This window comes from Pleurodeles waltl, chromosome 11 (assembly GCF_031143425.1).
Source record: "Pleurodeles waltl isolate 20211129_DDA chromosome 11, aPleWal1.hap1.20221129, whole genome shotgun sequence".
In the NCBI taxonomy this organism is placed as follows: domain Eukaryota; kingdom Metazoa; phylum Chordata; class Amphibia; order Caudata; family Salamandridae; genus Pleurodeles; species Pleurodeles waltl.
Genome location: NC_090450.1, coordinates 1,009,727,543 through 1,009,746,337, shown reverse-complemented (window position 1 = coordinate 1,009,746,337; position 18,795 = coordinate 1,009,727,543). Strand labels below are relative to the sequence as shown.

Here is an 18,795-nt window from a genome sequence, read left to right as displayed (position 1 = left end):
CCTGACACATGCGTGATTGGTGCAAAGTGTGCTCTCCGACTTCCACTCCACACCACTGGGGACAAAAAGGACTGTCTGTCAAAAAAAGTGACATTTCAAACATGCAAAAGGACCTTCTTATGGAGCATGATTTGATCTGAGTGACACAGCACCCTCGGGAGCTGCGCACGAAGTCAGACTGCAGAGTATGATTCGTTCCTGGGTACTAGATGAGAAAAGTGCAAAAAGAACAGATGATGGACGGAATGCTGAACAATGTCAAACATCCACTCCCAGTCACTGTTCGAGGTTAAATTCATTGTTTTTTTGATTGCCACTCCATTCCAGTTTGGACTCGCCATATGCAAATCAGTCTTGACCCTGTTCCCCATGGGAACAGTCCAGCCCGAACTGCCAGGCCCGGTCCTCCCTAGGTCGGAAACAAGCATTCTGGGACAGGTTTTGGAGTATCACCCCTCATCAGCCAGGCTAACGTGAATCCAGAGGCAGAGTGAGACCAGACCCAAGTTTGGGCACATCCGGCACACTTGGGTGACAAGTGCAAAAAGAATAGAAGATAGACAGAATGCTAAACAATGTCAAACCTCCACCCCCAGTCACAGATCTGGGTTAAAGCCATCATCATTTCGTTCACTATGCCACCCCAGTTTGGACCCAACCATATGCAAATCAGTCTTGACCCTGCTCCCATGGGAACAGTCTAGCCCGAACTGCCAGACCCTCCCTAGACCGGAAACTAGCATTCTGGGACTGGTTTTGAGGTATAACCCCTCATCAGCCAGGCTAGCTTGAATCCAGTGACACAGTGAGCACGGACCCACGTCTGGGCATACCCAGTGCAACTAGGCCGAGAACTGCAAAAAGAACAGGGGATGGATGGATGTCTGATGAGGGGTGATACCGTTGTCCCACTATTCTGTGGTGGCCTACATCACTAATTTTCACTGCCAGACATGTCGGACACAGGCAGGAAAACAGAGAAAACACTGCGTATCAGGTCATTTTGGTCATCACTCGCAGAAGAGCAAACTCCCCTTTGGGAGTTTGTTTTCTCTGAACAAAAGTTTTAAATATGGTGCCCAGTCAGCAAACCTTCAGTGATGTAAAGGAAGGTGCTGTGGTGGTACTTCCCTCAGCAGCACTGAGCTCCCTGCCATGCAGATGGTATTCTCCACAGAAGCAGGAAGTACTCTGCACGGGTGGGGCACATCATGGCTGCCTACCCCTCCCTGGAGGACTGTCGACTAGGGTCTCAATGGGTGGCAGTATGATGTACCTGTCAGACGTGTTATGAAACAACAGAAGATGTTATATGTCTGGTGATGTCATCAAAGGGCAGTAATAGTCTCTCGTTCGGATGTGATTTAACAGTGTTATCAATTCTGTGTGCGTGATGTCATCAGACAGATGTAGAAGTCATTTGTCTGGCTTTTATCAAACAGCGGAATAAGTGCCATGGTGTAGTTGCCCCGCTGCATCAGTCATATTTCCATAATTTCATCAAACAGAATTGTAAGTCAACAAACAGTGATGGCGTTATATATCCAGCATATCCACCGGCACCAGCACCAGAAGTACCAGTGACATATCCAGCACAACATCAGCATCAGTCCCAGAAGTACCAGTGACATATCCAGCACAACATCAGCATCAGTCCCAGAAGTACCAGTGACATATCCAGAATACCCACGAGCATCAGTCCCAGAAGTACCAGTCACATATCCAGAATACCCACCAGCATCAGTCCCAGAAGTACCACTGACATATCCAGAATACCCACGAGCATCAGTCCCAGAAGTACCAATGACATATCCATTACACCCATCAGCATCGGTCCCAGAAGTACCAGTGACATATCCAGCACACCCATGAGCATCAGTCCCAGAAGTACCTTTGACATATCCAGCACACCCACGAGCATCAGTCCCAGAAGTACCAGTGATATATCCAGAATACCCACCAGCATCAGTCCCAGAAGTACCAGTGACATATCCAGAATACCCACCAGCATCAACGCCAGAAGTACCAATGACATATCCATTACACCCATCAGCATCGGTCCCAGAAGTACCAGTGACATATCCAGCACACCCACGAGCATCAGTCCCAGAAGTACCAGTGACATATTCAGCACACCCATGAGCATCAGTCCCAGAAGTACCAGTGACATTTCCAGAATATCCATGAGCATCAACCTCAGAAGTACCAGTGACATCTCCAGAATACCTACCAGCATCAGTCTCAGAAGTACCAGTGACATATCCAGCACACCCATGCGCATCAGTCCTAGAAGTACCAGTGACATATCCAGCACACCCATGAGCATCAGTCCCAAAAGTACCAGTGACATATCCAGAATACCCACCCGCATCAACGCCAGAAGTACCAGTGACATATCCAGAATACCCACCAGCATCGGTCCCAGAAGTACCGCTGACATATCCAGAATACCCACGAGCATCAGTCCCAGAAGTACCAGTCACATATCCAGAATACCCACCAGCATCGGTCCCAGAAGTACCACTGACATATCCAGCACACCCATGAGCATCAGTCCCAGAAGTACCGCTGACATATCCAGAATACCCACCAGCATCGGTCCCAGAAGTACCAGTCACATATCCAGAATACCCACCAGCATCGGTCCCAGAAGTACCAGTGACATATCCAGAATACCCACCAGCATCAGTCCCAGAAGTACCAGTGACATATCCAGAATACCCACCAGCATCGGTCCCAGAAGTACCGCTGACATATCCAGAATACCCACGAGCATCAGTCCCAGAAGTACCAGTCACATATCCAGAATACCCACCAGCATCGGTCCCAGAAGTACCAGTGACATAACCAGTACACCCATGAGCATCAGTCCCAGAAGTACCGCTGACATATCCAGAATACCCACCAGCATCGGTCCCAGAAGTATCGCTGACATATCCAGAATACCCACCAGCATCGGTCCCAGAAGTACCAGTGACATATCCAGAATACCCACCAGCATCGGTCCCAGAAGTACCAGTGACATATCCAGCACACCCATGAGCATCAGTCCCAGAAGTACCAGTGACATGTCCAGCACACCCATGAGCATCAGTCCCAGAAGTACCAGTGACATATCCAGAATACCCACCAGCATCGGTCCCAGAAGTACCAGTGACATATCCAGAATACCCACCAGCATCAGTCCCAGAAGTACCAGTGACATATCCAGCACACCCATGAGCATCAGTCCCAGAAGTACCAGTGACATATCCAGAATACCCACCAGCATCGGTCCCAGAAGTACCGCTGACATATTCAGAATACCCACCAGCATCGGTCCCAGAAGTACCGCTGACATATCCAGAATACCCACGAGCATCAACCTCAGAAATACCAGTGATATATCCAGCACACCCATGAGCATCAGTCCCAGAAGTACCAGTGACATATCCAGCACACCCATGAGCATCAGTCCCAGAAGTACCAGTGACATATCCAGAATACCCACGAGCATCGGTCCCAGAAGTACCAGTGACATATCCAGAATACCCACCAGCATCAGTCCCAGAAGTACCAATGACATATCCAGCACACCCATGAGCATCAGTCCCAGAAGTACCAGTGACATATCCAGCACACCCATGAGCATCAGTCCCAAAAGTACTGGTGACATCTCCAGAATACCCACCAGCATCGGTCCCAGAAGTACCAGTGACATATCCAGAATACCCACGAGCATCAACCTCAGAAGTATCAGTGACATATCCAGAATACCCACCAGCACCAGAAGTACCAGTGACATATCCAGAATACCCACGAGCATCAACCTCAGAAGTATCAGTGACATATCCAGAATACCCACCAGCATCAGTCCCAGAAGTACCAGTGACATATCCAGCACACCCATGAGCATCAGTCCCAGAAGTACCGCTGACATATCCAGAATACCCACCAGCATCGGTCCCAGAAGTACCAGTGACATATCCAGAATACCCACCAGCATCGGTACCAGAAGTTCCGCTGACATATCCAGAATACCCACGAGCATCAGTCCCAGAAGTACCAGTGACATATCCAGAATACCCACCAGCATCAGTCCCAGAAGTACCAATGACATATCCAGCACACCCATGAGCATCAGTCCCAGAAGTACCAGTGACATATCCAGCACACCCATGAGCATCAGTCCCAGAAGTACCGGTGACATCTCCAGAATACCCACCAGCATCGGTCCCAGAAGTACCAGTGACATATCCAGAATACCCACGAGCATCAACCTCAGAAGTATCAGTGACATATCCAGAATACCCACCAGAACCAGAAGTACCAGTGACATATCCAGAATACCCACGAGCATCAACCTCAGAAGTATCAGTGACATATCCAGAATACCCACCAGCATCAGTCCCAGAAGTACCAGTGACATATCCAGCACACCCATGAGCATCAGTCCCAGAAGTACCGCTGACATATCCAGAATACCCACCAGCATCGGTCCCAGAAGTACGAGTGACATATCCAGAATACCCACCAGTATCGGTCCCAGAAGGACCAGTGACATATCCAGAATACCCACCAGCATCAACCTCAGAAGTACCAGTGACATATCCAGCACACCCATGAGCATCAGTCCCAGAAGTACCAGTGACATATCAAGAATACCCACGAGCATCGGTCCCAGAAGTACCAGTGACATATCCAGAATACCCACGAGCATCAACCTCAGAAGTATCAGTGACATATCCAGAATACCCACCAGCATCGGTCCCAGAAGTACCAGTGACATATCCAGCACACCCATGAGCATCAGTCCCAGAAGTGCCGCTGACATATCCAGAATACCCACCAGCATCGGTCCCAGAAGTACCACTGACATATCCAGAATACCCACCAGCATCGGTCCCAGAAGTACCAGTGACATATCCAGCACACCCATGAGCATCAGTCCCAGAAGTACCAGTGACATATCCAGCACACCCATGAGCATCAGTCCCAGAAGTACCAGTGACATATCCAGAATACCCACCAGCATCGGTCCCAGAAGTAACAGTGACATATACAGAATACCAACCAGCATCGGTCCCAGAAGTACCAGTGACATACCCAGCACACCCATGAGCATCAGTCCCAGAAGTACTGCTGACATATCCAGAATACCCATCAGCCTCGGTCCCAGAAGTACCAGTGACATATCCAGAATACCCACCAGCCTCGGTCCCAGAAGTACCAGTGACATATCCAGCACACCCATGAGCATCAGTCCCAGAAGTACCAGTGACATATCCAGCACACCCATGAGCATCAGTCCCAGAAGTACCGCTGACATATCCAGAATACCCACCAGCATCGGTCCCAGAAGTATCGCTGACATATCCAGAATACCCACCAGCATCGGTCCCAGAAGTACCAGTGACATATCCAGCACACCCATGAGCATCAGTCCCAGAAGTACCAGTGACATATCCAGCACACCCATGAGCATCAGTCCCAGAAGTACCGCTGACATATCCAGAATACCCACCAGCATCGGTCCCAGAAGTACCGCTGACATATCCAGAATACCCACCAGCATCGGTCCCAGAAGTACCAGTGACATATCCAGCACACCCATGAGCATCTTTCCCAGAAGTACCAGTGACATATCCAGAATACCCACCAGCATCGATCCCAGAAGTATCGCTGACATATCCAGAATACCCACCAGCATCGGTCCCAGAAGTACCGCTGACATATCCAGAATACCCACCAGCATCAGTCCCAGAAGTACCAATGACAAATCCAGCACACCCATGAGCATCAGTCCCAGAAGTACCAGTGACATATCCAGCACACCCATGAGCATCAGTCCCAGAAGTACCGGTGACATCTCCAGAATACCCACCAGCATCGGTCCCAGAAGTACCAGTGACGTATCCAGAATACCCACCAGCATCAGTCCCAGAAGTACCAGTGACATATCCAGCACACCCATGAGCATCAGTCCCAGAAGTACCAGTGACATATCCAGAATACCCACCAGCATCGGTCCCAGAAGTACCAGTGACATATCCAGAATACCCACCAGCATCGGTCCCAAAAGTACCAGTGACATCTCCAGAATATCCACGAGCATCAGTCCCAGAAGTACCAGTGACATATCCAGCACACCCATGAGCATCAGTCCCAGAAGTACCAGTGACATATCCAGAATACCCACCAGCATCGGTCCCAGAAGTACCAGTGACATATACAGAATACCAACCAGCATCGGTCCCAGAAGTACCAATGACATACCCAGCACACCCATGAGCATCAGTCCCAGAAGTACCGCTGACATATCCAGAATACCCATCAGCCTCGGTCCCAGAAGTACCAGTGACATATCCAGAATACCCACCAGCATCGGTCCCAGAAGTACCAGTGACATATCCAGCACACCCATGAGCATCAGTCCCAGAAGTACCAGTGACATATCCAGCACACCCATGAGCATCAGTCCCAGAAGTACCGCTGACATATCCAGAATACCCACCAGCATCAGTCCCAGAAGTACCGCTGACATATCCAGAATACCCACCAGCATCGGTCCCAGAAGTACCAGTGACATATCCAGCACACCCATGAGCATCGGTCCCAGAAGTACCAGTGACATATCCAGAATACCCACCAGCATCGATCCCAGATGTATCGCTGACATATCTAGAATACCCACCAGCATCGGTCCCAGAAAAACCAGTGACATATCCAGCACACCCATGAGCATCAGTCCCAGAAGTACCAGTGACATATCCAGCACACCCATGAGCATCAGTCTCAGAAGTACCGCTGACATATCCAGAATACCCACCAGCATTGGTCCCAGAAGTACCGCTGACATATCCAGAATACCCACCAGCATCGGTCCCAGAAGTACTGGTGACATATCCAGCACACCCATGAGCATCAGTCCCAGAAGTACCGCTGACATATCCAGCACACCCATGAGCATCGGTCCCAGATGTACCGCTGACATATCCGTAATACCCACCAGCATCAGTCACAGAAGTACCGCTGACATATCCAGCACACCCATGAGCATCAGTCCCAGAAGTACCAGTGACATATCCAGAATACCCACCAGCATCGGTCCCAGAAGTACCGCTGACATATCCAGAATTCCCACCAGCATCAGTCCCAGAAGTACCGCTGACATATCCAGAATACCCACCAGCATCAGTCCCAGAAGTACCAATGACATATCCAGCACACCCATGAGCATCAGTCCCAGAAGTACCAGTAACATATCCAGCACACCCATGAGCATCAGTCCCAGAAGTACCGGTGACATCTCCAGAATACCCACCAGCATCGGTCCCAGAAGTACCAGTGACATATCCAGAATACCCACCAGCCTCAGTCCCAGAAGTACCAGTGGCATATCCAGCACACCCATGAGCATCAGTCCCAGAAGTACCAGTGACATATCCAGAATACCCAACAGCATCAGTCCCAGAAGTACCAGTGACATATCCAGCACACCCATGAGCATCAGTCCCAGAAGTACCAGTGACATATCCAGCACACCCATGAGCATCAGTCCCAGAAGTACCAGTGACATATCCAGAATACCCACCAGCATTGGTCCCAGAAGTACCAGTGACATATCCAGAATACCCACCAGCATCGGTCCCAGAAGTACCAGTGACATATCCAGAATACCCACCAGCATCGGTCCCAGAAGTACCAGTGACATATCCAGCACACCCACGAGCATCAGTCCCAGAAGTACCAGTGACATATCCAGAATACTCACCAGCATTGGTCCCAGAAGTACCACTGACATATCCAGCACACCCATGAGCATCAGTCCCAGAAGTACCGGTGACATATCCAGCCCACCCACGAGCATCAGTCCCAGAAGTACCAGTGACATATCCAGAATACCCACCAGCATTGGTCCCAGAAGTACCACTGACATATCCAGAATACCCACCAGCATCGGTCCCAGAAGTACCAGTGACATATCCAGAATACCCACCAGCATAGGTCCCAGAATTACCAGTGACATATCCAGCACACCCATGAGCATCAGTCCCAGAAGTACCAGTGACATATCCAGCACACCCATGAGCATCAGTCCCAGAAGTACCAGTGACATATCCAGAATACCCACGAGCATCGGTCCCAGAAGTACCGCTGACATATCCAACACACCCATGAGCATCAGTCCCAGAAGTACCAGTGACATATCCAGCACACCCATGAGCATCAGTCCCAGAAGTACCAGTGACATATTCAGAATACCCACCAGCATCGGTCCCAGAAGTACCAGTGACGTATCCAGAATACCCACCAGCATCAGTCCCAGAATTACCAGTGACATATCCAGAATACCCACCAGCATCAGTCCCAGAAGTACCAGTGACATATCCAGAATACCCACCCGCATCAGTTCCAGAGGTAGGGGTGACATCTCCTGCACACCCACCCTCACCATTCCTCGCAGTATCACACCCACCCTCACCATTCCTCGCAGTATCAGTGACATCTCCTGCACACCCACCCTCATCATTCCTCGCAGTATCAGTAACATCTCCTGCACACCCACCCTCATCACTCCTCGCAGCATCAGTAACATCTCCTGCACACCCACCAGCAATGGCCCCGGAAGTAGCGGTGAGATGTCACTCACGCTCACCAGTATCAGCCCCATGTGGAAAGTATTGTTGTTACCACAGTATCTCTCGCGGAATCAGGACCACATCCCATTGGACACACAGCGCCTACCTGCTCTCGGTGGCCGCTGACATCCTCTGAGAGACCACAGCATCCGGAGAGTACCTGCCCTCGAAGTCCGTGTTCTCTTTCACGTCCCAGAGCCAGGGGGTGCTTGCTCGGACCCCAGAGAGATGTACCCCTTTCTTCACTTCCGCCCTGTAAAGAGACAGTGACAAGTCAAACATCCGGTGGGTGTGAGAGACTCCATCAAACAAGTCTGCTCCCCTGCCTGTCTCCTGAGAGATGCTGACACGGAAGACTGGCCTGACCCCCTCCCATCCAGGGTCCTTTCCTGGGGGGCCACCGCTCCAGGGGCCCTGAATATTCTAGACTCGGTAAGAGCTCTCCTCGGGGTTTGTCGCTTGGTGGGTGCAGCCCGGTGTCTCACTCTGCCGTCTTCTCCAGGTCCTGTGGGGGTTACTCTGCTCTAAGTCACTGAAAGAAGTGTCACTTCTGCACAGCTCCCACCCCGGAGACCCCACACTCTCCTGTAATAGGGAGATGTACAAAATCCCAACATTCTGGTTCATTCTTAATTATTATACTAGAAAAAGTTTATAATTACAGGAGAAACAAAATAGGTCAAAGGTCTCTCTCCACTTCCTTTGAATTTTCATGGAAACCAAACTGGCGTTTTGCAGGTCTGTCAATGTATCATCACAGATGTTTAACTGAAACCAGAAACATGAATCTAGTGGCAGGGCGTGGCGGGAGAAAAGCTTGGGGTCTGAAACCAGTGCTTTGCACGCGCCTCTGGCCTAGGGCTTGCAGTCCAGGCGCTAACCTAGTCCTTGAGGTCAAGGCCCTGCTGCTGCAGTAATTAAGGGTTTAATCTTGTTATGGATGCGTCTATTGTCATCTTAACACATGGAACTAAAAAGCAACTCGTTTACAGATGGTTTGATGTAGTCAGTCTGGAGGCCTGCGTTTGATGGATGCGTTAGACATCCTGGAGCGCAGACCCTTTCCCTCGTCTCCAACCACATCCCTGACTGCAGGGGCTTTAACAGAGTCCGAATGCACCAGAGCCGCGCACTGGGGGTCTATGAGCCTCCCTGGTGAAATATCAGTGTTATTGTGAGTGAAGACAGGGCCATGTTTAGCGCTGGTGGGGCCCAGTGTCAAAATCCTTCTTGGCGCCCCGATCCCCACAGACCTCCTGCTCCCCGGATTCCCTCACCGCCTCCCTCCACCAGTGCCCCTCATCTCACCATAGCCCCTCTTTCACATGCATTTCTCTTGTTCTGTAGCGCCGTTTATACCAGTGTAGGGTGTCGGAGCACTTTCACCACGCAGAGCCAATGAATCATACATGTGTAACTCATACTACAGGGGATGCTACATACACAGTGATGATTACTAGGGGCAGATGTCACGTTACCGGCATTGGCAGGAAGTAGATTTTAAATTTGTTTTGTCTGGAGAAGAGCAAACTCTGGATTTAAAAGTCACCACTCTGTTACCTTTACCAATAAGACTATGGCCCTCGTTACAACCTCGGCGGTCTTCTCAGAATAGTAATAGAGCCGGCGGTAATGTTGATGTGCAGCGGGTGCAGTAGCATTCGTCGCGCATTTCACTACCTGAAATTCGGGCAGTGAAATGCACGATGGGGCTATGCCTGGGGGCCCCTGCACGGCCCATGCCAAGTGCCTGGGCAATGCAGGGACCCCCAGGGGCACCACAAGTCCCCCTTACCGCCAGCCTTTCCATGGCGGTGTTTACCGCCGTGGACAGGCTGGCGGTGTTCACCGCCGTGGACAGGCTGGCGGTTGGCGACTCATAATCCCCAGGGCAGCGGGGAACACTGGCCAGCCTATTGGCGGTGTTACCACCAGCTTACCGCCGGCTGCCAGGGTCGCAATGAGGCCCTAAATTTCTAACCAAAAAAAAACTGTTTTTAGCAACATTAGGGTAATGAAAGGCTGGAGAAAAACATAACATTCTAACCACTGCAATGCTGTTTGCATGCAGCTCTTCGATGACGGTTTATAGCTCACTGTGCTAGATTAGGTTATAACTCATGAACTGCAAGTAACTCACTGTGAAAAACACAGTAACCCGCTGAGCTATCCACATACAATACAGTTCTGTTATCTGCAGGTACACGTTCTTTTCAGCAGGCACATTAACCCTCTGTGCTGCTTCATGACGAGTCAAAACTGCCACCAGAGAAAACTCATCTCTTTCCAGCAGGAACATTCATCACCAGACTTATCTTGACATTTTTATTGTTGCCTGAAAACTGTCCAACACGCAAGGATCTCTGCAGCTGGTGCTCATAAACCCATACGTTATTTCTAAACACAGCACCCTCCACGGTCAGCGTCAGGAGCAGCTTCACCAGTCGCACCGGCCTAGCGCCAACCCTGACTGAAGGTACAGAGAGATCTCAGAAAGCACTTTGTGTGCCCTGGGAAAGAATGTAAATGTCTGTGACCGGATGCTTTAATCCATCTATCTGTCCTTCTTGTCATTCACTCATAATCCATGCACTCAGTGCCTAATCCTAGTACTCGTGTATCTATTCATCCACCCACAAACTCATTCTCTGGCATTTATCCCTCACCCATCCATAACAATGGATCCCACAAATCGCATCGCGATCGGGCAGCAGAAATGCTGAGAGCGACATGAAAGGGGAGGAAAGGCCCTTCCTCTCCTTTCAAGCCTCTCCACCCCCTCCCCGTGATTGGAGGACAAATGCTTTCGCATTTCTCCTCCGATCGCGGAGGGGTAGGCCTCTGATGAGGTCAGCGCAGATCGTGCACTGATGTCATCAGACACCACAGGTGTGAGGGGTGAGGGGGGTGGAAGGGAAAGCGATTCCCCTTCCATCCCTGCCCAGGGGAGGTGGGTGCGTGGCCCCCAAGGGGACCGAGCGGTACAGCCCAGGACGTAAACATTACATCCAGGGCATCCAAGGGATTAAACGCATAAAAAAGTGGTTAGATATTTATTTTAAAACGGCATTAGAATCAGTTTAATACAAGCCAGTTTTTTTGCAAACAGGAAAGGGTCCCTAAGGGACACCTTCCCCTTTGTGACTGTGGGTGAAACCATTTTTAAAGAGCAGGCCGTGGTCACACTGATCACTGCTTACTCTTAAAAAATGAAAAGATAACTTTTCAGTTTTCTTTTTGCAATGCAACCATTTTCCTTTAAAGAAAATGGGCTGCAGTACAAAAAAATACTTTATTTAAAAAGCAATCACAGGGAATTGCTGAGCCCAGCAGGCCACCATCCCTGTGATTGTGGTCATTCTCAGTGGGGCATAAATTGAGACCTTCCTCATGAATATTAATGAGGGAAGTCCCTTGCAACCAATTTGGGAAACGCAAACAGTGTCTGAAACACTGTTGTAAATAGCTGTTTGCGATTTCATAATAGCAAATCGCAAAAATGTGCTATTAGGAAATGGCAAACGCCAAGCTATGCACATCTGGCCCTCGGTCCTTGAGCATGAAATCTGGCCCATCCGAGCTCAATAATATTTTGAGTCAACCAACATCTTTTCAACGAACTAAACATTTGTCCTGAAGTACTTATCGACCATCAAACCCTCGTTCCTTGCTTTTTGCAAGTTTCCTTGACTCCAAAAGTGTTATGATGGTTCTCTGCAGGGATACAATTTCTTGAACTCTCAATAGTGCAGGGAGTAAAAAAACCAAGAGGTGCAAAATATATTGATTTCCATTGGCACTGATGCATAAAATGATTTCTGTGTAAAATAGCAGGGAGATGTGGTGTTTCTATGGTTACAGTACACACAATGGAAAGTAAAATGTGTCCAGGGAACACATGCACCCTATGCGTGTAATTTTCTCCTCCCAGCATCAATAGGTCTCCGCTAAAAGAGATGGGAATCACTACAATCTAAGTATATGTGTGAATGAATGTATGTATGTATGTATGTATGACTGTATATATGTATGCAGCATTTCTGTAACACAAACCTTGTCAAAAGGCAATGGAGCACCGTACAGTGTCATAGACAAGCCTAAGTTCAATGAGTGGTAAAGGAGATACCTGTTTTTTGACTGTTGGTGCATTGAAATGTAGAATTCTTTAAAGAGGTGGGTGTTTAAGTCGTTCCTAAATTGGAATGACGTTAGGTTGGTCCTGATAGCTGTGGGGATATTTGTTCCAGATACTGAGCGCATGGATGGAAAAGACCTGCTGTCTTCTGTTTTTAAATGTTTACACTTCTTATTTTGCAGTCTGATGTTGCCTGGCCTCAGGGGCGCCAAGAGCCACCAGGAATGATAAGCTACTCTGCAAAACAAATGGGTGCTGGACATCATTAGGCCTGGGTAGAGTTCACAGAGTCCTGCTACGTGGAACTCCGCGAAGTGCCAAAAAAACGTTGCCGCGCTATGCAGAGTTCCGTAAGCAGCAGAGTTTGGGTAAGTCACGCTGTTCACACTGATTTTCAGCACCAGGAGTGTTTCCTGTGCTGTAAAAACTGCACAAATGGCATCACACAGAGCGCAAGGGGTGCTAGCTTCTTTTGCCGCTCAGGTAGATTTTCTACTCAAGCAGCAGCTTCCTCAATGTGAGCGGCAGCGTTCTCATTGCAATCGTTCGTGGCGTACCGCGACTGCTCGCGTTCAGAAATCTCGCTCCCGCTCACCTACTTAGCAATTTCTCTCACTCCCCAACTTAATGTTGGCAAGAACGAGCAAGAGAAAAAAATCCGCTCCGTGCCACTTTGCAGAGTTTTTTGGAACTCCGTGTGCAGCAGGGAACACACAGCGAACTCCACCCGCAGAGCGGAATTCTCCGCCCACCCCTAGAAAGGATGACTTTGTAAATGATGCTGCTGGTTTTGAAGATGCTACATGCCAACAAAGGGATCCTATGGAGTTCCATCAGGTAGAGGTTTATGTGATCACATTTCTTCGCACCCGGAATGAGATTTGCCATTAAATGTGGGATGCCCTTAAGGGGGGACCAGGGTGGAGTTTGGGATGCCATGGAGCAGGGTGTTACCACCATCCAGATGCAAGAGTTTGAGGGCTTAAACCGCAGTTCTGAAGTTACTTTCTGAATAAAAAAAAGAGGTTCATCTTCTTTAGATGAACAATATGGTAGCAGGACCCCTTTGTTTTTTGGTAATGTGTTCTTTCAGCGTTTGGTGTCCAGGGTGAATTCAAGTGCCTTAGCAGTCAGTAATAGTTGAGATCCAAAGCCCTCAAAGTTGTTGTCATTGAGCCAGGTTTGTACTGTCTCTTTATCATGGCTGGCTTCAGATGAGTGGTGGGCATGCAGGTCTGGACGACGTGTAAGCATTATCTGAGGTGAGATGTCTGAAGCAGAGGAGACTTTCACTAGAGTTATGTACAATCCACATATCAGCAACTGTTGATGGTATGATAGAGGCCCGATTTGGAAATACTGTTGGTCCTGATTTAGAGTTTGACAGAGGTGTTACTCAATCACAAATGTGATGGATATCTGTCCACCGTACTACAAGCTTCATACGCTATCATGGAATTGTAATACGGCAGACGGGATATCCCCCTCAGCCAAACTCTAAATCGGGCCCTTATTAATTTGACATGGTCTGAATAATGGGTGAGACCTGAATGAATAAAATGTGTCACCCCTATAACAGGCAACACATGACACTTATGAATAATTAGCAAGATAGACAAGAAGCAGAAATGGCTGCAGTGCTCAAATAACAAATGCAGAACTTAAGATTTATCTCACTGCTCATGCTACTTGTGCACCGATATGCTCCCTACAAACCTGCCTAGGTAGCTGTGTGAGGGTGGTTGTTGCTCTTGTAAAATGGAGTTCCAGCCAAATTCTGCCAATGACAGCGTGGTGGAATTTTTTCCCTCGAGGCTCCAGAAATGTGAGTGAGATTTGGCATCTTGTAGCACCGTTTTCTAACGTGGGCAGTGAGAGGAGTTCGCGAGCAGTCATGGTCACAGTAAGTGGATGCCAGGTATGATCATCAATTCATATCTTGCTACTAGCCTTGACTTCTACGAGCCCGGCACATCCCATGCATTTGATTATAATCACTCATATGTTGAGTTTCAGGGAACAGTGCAGCTATTCTTTATAACAATTTCTACTTGTGTTAAGTATCAGATGTATACCTTGTGAAATGTTTGTTAAAACCAACAAACCCAATAAAAAATAGTGTAAAAACATAACTTATTTTGCTTCAAATTTCAGAATGGCTCTTTGTTTGATGATATCTGTCAGCATCTGGTCCCCCAAAAATCTGCTTGCTAAATGACATCTTGTTATATTCAGGCTTCCAGGTTGTCTGTTTGTTTGAGGATGACTAGTGGAACTTTGGATTCCTGTCCTAATGTTTGATGAGACCAGGTGGGGTTTTAAATGTTTGATGTTTTGTTTGATGGTGCTCTGGGTTTTGCAGCCCAGAAGGTCCTTTCTGTATGGGCTTGGGTTCCACGATGTCCTTCTCCTTTAGTGATGTCTTGTTGGGCTTTGAATCTCAGAGTGTCCCTTTGTTAGGTGAGATGAATTTGGGTTGCATGTCTATTTAGGTTTTAAATTATACAATGTACCCTCTTTCTGATGATGTCTATCTTGAATTCCAGAATGTACCCTTTGCTTTATGATATTCCATTGCTTTTTAAGACCTATTCAAAGGGAGGGTACCTAAAAGCTCTACTGTCCGTTTCCATCTCTCTATGCAGAATACTTTAGTGGTCACAATAATGGCCACAGTCTTATATTTGGTTCAATAACACTCATTTTTTTGGGTGTGTTGAAACAAAGATGCCCTGCACTGGCCAGTCATGCATCTGATCTGCTAACTTAGGGCCTGATTTAGATATTGGCAGACAAGTGACACCGTCACAAAGGGGACAGATACCCCATCCCTTTCCTATGGGATTTAGATTTCGGCTGACGGGATGTCCATCATCGTTGTGACGGAGTAACTCGTCTTCCAACATCTAAATCAAACCCTATGACTTTCAGCTAAGTGCAATAAGATCTGGTGGTAAGATTCTGTTTACCCTTACAAGTATCCACCCCTGATGCTGGCAGCCTTCAGCCACCACAGTGCTCTTGGCTATAGAGAGCCCAGTGCCAGTAGCCCTTAACTCTGCTCATCATGCTCTGTCATCAGAGCCTGGCCGCGGGCCATGCACAACGGCTCTTGCCACAGTCTCTCTGTCTCAGTCTGAGTGTTGCATTTTTAGGAGGTTCATATCCTACAGCCAGGAAAAAAAATATTTGAACAAATTGGGAATTCTTCTTTGGATTTGTGTATCTGAATCAGCAATAATAGATAATTCATTTATATAAAATATCCGCTTCCAGGGTCTGAGAATCCATCGGTGGATCTGCAAACATGGAAAGATGAATACATTTTTTTGGGAAGTAGAATATTTATATTCTCTCTAGGATCAGGGGATGCTCCTTTTGCTTCCTTGCACTCCGCTGAAACTTTTTTTAGGATGCAGGCTTCAATGTCTCACACTGTAATGTCCACCACAGCAAAACATTCAGTGGGTACCAGCTGAGACAATCCTCAAGTTCCTCAGATCCTCCAAGGATCCTCAAATGGACAAAAATGGCAAAATGTTCCCTTGATCCTATTATTAGATTATTATTATGTTTTTTTTCTTGCTTATGAATCCCTGATGAGTTGGGAATTAATGGACTAGGAATACAAAAGACCCTCTCCGATTAGCACAGCCAAGCTCCTTTTATAGCACAAATATCTCAAAATCTACTGAAGGGATCTACACCAAAGAGGAAACAGGCAATGCTCTGAGTAAAGTTATAATCTCCCACCAAGAGGGGTGTAATTTCTTTCAGCAGTTTTTGCTGTAACAGACAGTAAATACCCCTATGAGACTTAGAACAGAAAGCACATCTTTCTGACCTCCTTTTCACCACTGCCACGTCCCGGGAAAGATCTACAATGTTTTGTTCATATTTGTCTATCACTGACCCTGTTTAAATACACGTCGGGTTCCTCTAGAGCTAATCGCATTTCAGTTTGTAACTGGGTCTGGCCACAGTAATAGGACAAGCATTAGAGATCACATCACTGCACAGGGGACTTGCGATACCCATCTCTTGTTAACTACACAAGGTCGGCAGATCCTGTACAAGTGGAGTAAAGTTAAATAAAATGTAAAAAAAACTTTCCAAAAAATCTCTGAGCTGCTGAAATCTGGAATGTCTTTGCCAGCTTTGTGCTCCTCTAGATAAAAGTTTGAGCTCAGTCTTACTAAAGAGTGACTCTCTGAAATCACAATCAGTGTTGCTGACATTTAATCTTCCAACTCTATCAGACAATCGGACAATATAACCTTGTAGTCCACTGCCGAGGGCTGTACCAGTTGTTAAAGGCCCTGAACCAAATTTATAGGCCACATCATTGCCTTCAATGGTGCTCCCAACATTTCAATGTCTAACTGTTACGTAGAGGTCTATTGTGGAGCATAGACCCCCCAGCGACTCTGAGGTAGAACCTCAGAAGAGCATTTCACTGCCAGGACAACTTCAAGGTAATCATCTGCTACTTAAACTTACATACTGTTAGACTTGGCATCCTTGGCGTGGTCTCCCCTAACTTTTGCCTCTGTTTCCCAGGTTGTTGATGTGTGCTGGACTCTGTTTTTGCTGTTTTTGTTACTCTGGGCACTTTACCACTGCTATCCAGTGCTAAAGTGCAGGTGCTCCTATGTAAAATGTATGTGTAATTGGATTTCCATGTTTGGCATATTTGATTTACTGGTAAATCCCTAGTAAAGTGCACTTGAGGTGCCAGGGCCTGTAAATCAAATGCTACTAGTGGGCCTGTAGCACTGGTTGTGCCACCCACACAAGTAGCCCTGTAAACATGGCTCTGACCTGCCACTGCAGTGTCTGTGTGTGCAGTTTTAAACTGTAAATTCGACTTTGCAAGTGTACCCACCTGCCAGGCCTAAACTTCCCTTTTCTTACATGTAAGGCACCCCTAAGGTAGGCCCTAGGTAGCCCCAAGGGCAGGGTGCAGTGTATAGTTAAGGTAGGACATCTGGGCCCTCATTACAACCCTGGCGGTAAATCCCGTTTACCGCCATGCAGAAGGCCGCCAACATACCGTGGCCACGGCGGAAATCCACTACAGGTATCACGACCCAGATCTCGAAATCCGCCACAATACAGACACCCACACAAGTCCGCCACACTAAAGGTCAGTGATAAACTGGCGATAGCAAAACCCACACCGTCACGCCAACAAAAATACGCCTACACTATCACGGCCCACGAATCAACGCGGCGGTCTTTCAACCGCGCTAATTGATTGGCGGTACACACCGCCACGCTCAAAAGGCAGGATCTCACAAACAAGGCCCACTTTCCTTTGAAATAGGCCTAGTTCAAAGGCCAAAATGGGTATAAGAAGAGCACCCAAACCCCTGAAAGATCAGATCACTTCTGGAAATCAAGAGGAACCTCTGCCTGGAGAAGAGCTGAAGAGCTGAGGAAGAAGAGCTGTCCTGCCTGTGACTGTGCTTTGTTGGGCTACCCTGCAGTTGCTGCTTCTGCCTGTGCAAGGAGACTAAGACTGGACTTTGTTGTGCATTCCTCCTGTTGTTGAAGTCTCGGGCCATCAAAGACTTCTGCTGCCAGCACCTGGACTCTCTGCTGAGACTCCTGCCCTGCCAAGTGGTGCCCTATCCAGTTCCTGGGGCCTTGAAAGGTGAAGATGGCAGACCAAGACTGAAAATCCATGCACAGACTGCCGTGCTGGAAAACTTTCGATGCACCTTCCGAGACACGGCTGAGAAATGATGCACCCCCGGCTTCGCGGCTGAAATCTGCACTCCACCTGCATTGCAGCTGGAAGATCGACGCACGCGGCTGGAGAAATGACGTGCAACACCCAGCCTGACGGAGGCTGTTAACGTCGCTACCCCACATAGCCTGACGGAGGCTGTTAACGTCGCTACCCCACATAGCACAGTTTTCTGATACTGTGCGACCGGATTTATGATGCAACATCGCTGAGCGCGGAAAAATTACGCAAAGCCTGGCCTAACCCGAGGTCCGTGTCCGGAATGACGCATTGCTTTCCTGCGGAGA

The 18,795-nt window shown here is 48.2% G+C and overlaps 1 protein-coding gene across 1 annotated transcript in view; it reads right to left on the bottom strand.

Moving 5' to 3' along the window:
• The window catches only part of LOC138266501 (transmembrane protein 132D-like), a 1,755,118-nt gene that overhangs the window by 996,291 nt on the left and 740,032 nt on the right, over nucleotides 1-18,795 (bottom strand). The window contains exon 3 of the mRNA XM_069215367.1: nucleotides 8,728-8,874. Within this exon, the coding sequence (XP_069071468.1) occupies nucleotides 8,728-8,874 (147 nt within the window). The remainder of the gene's footprint in view (nucleotides 1-8,727; nucleotides 8,875-18,795) is intronic.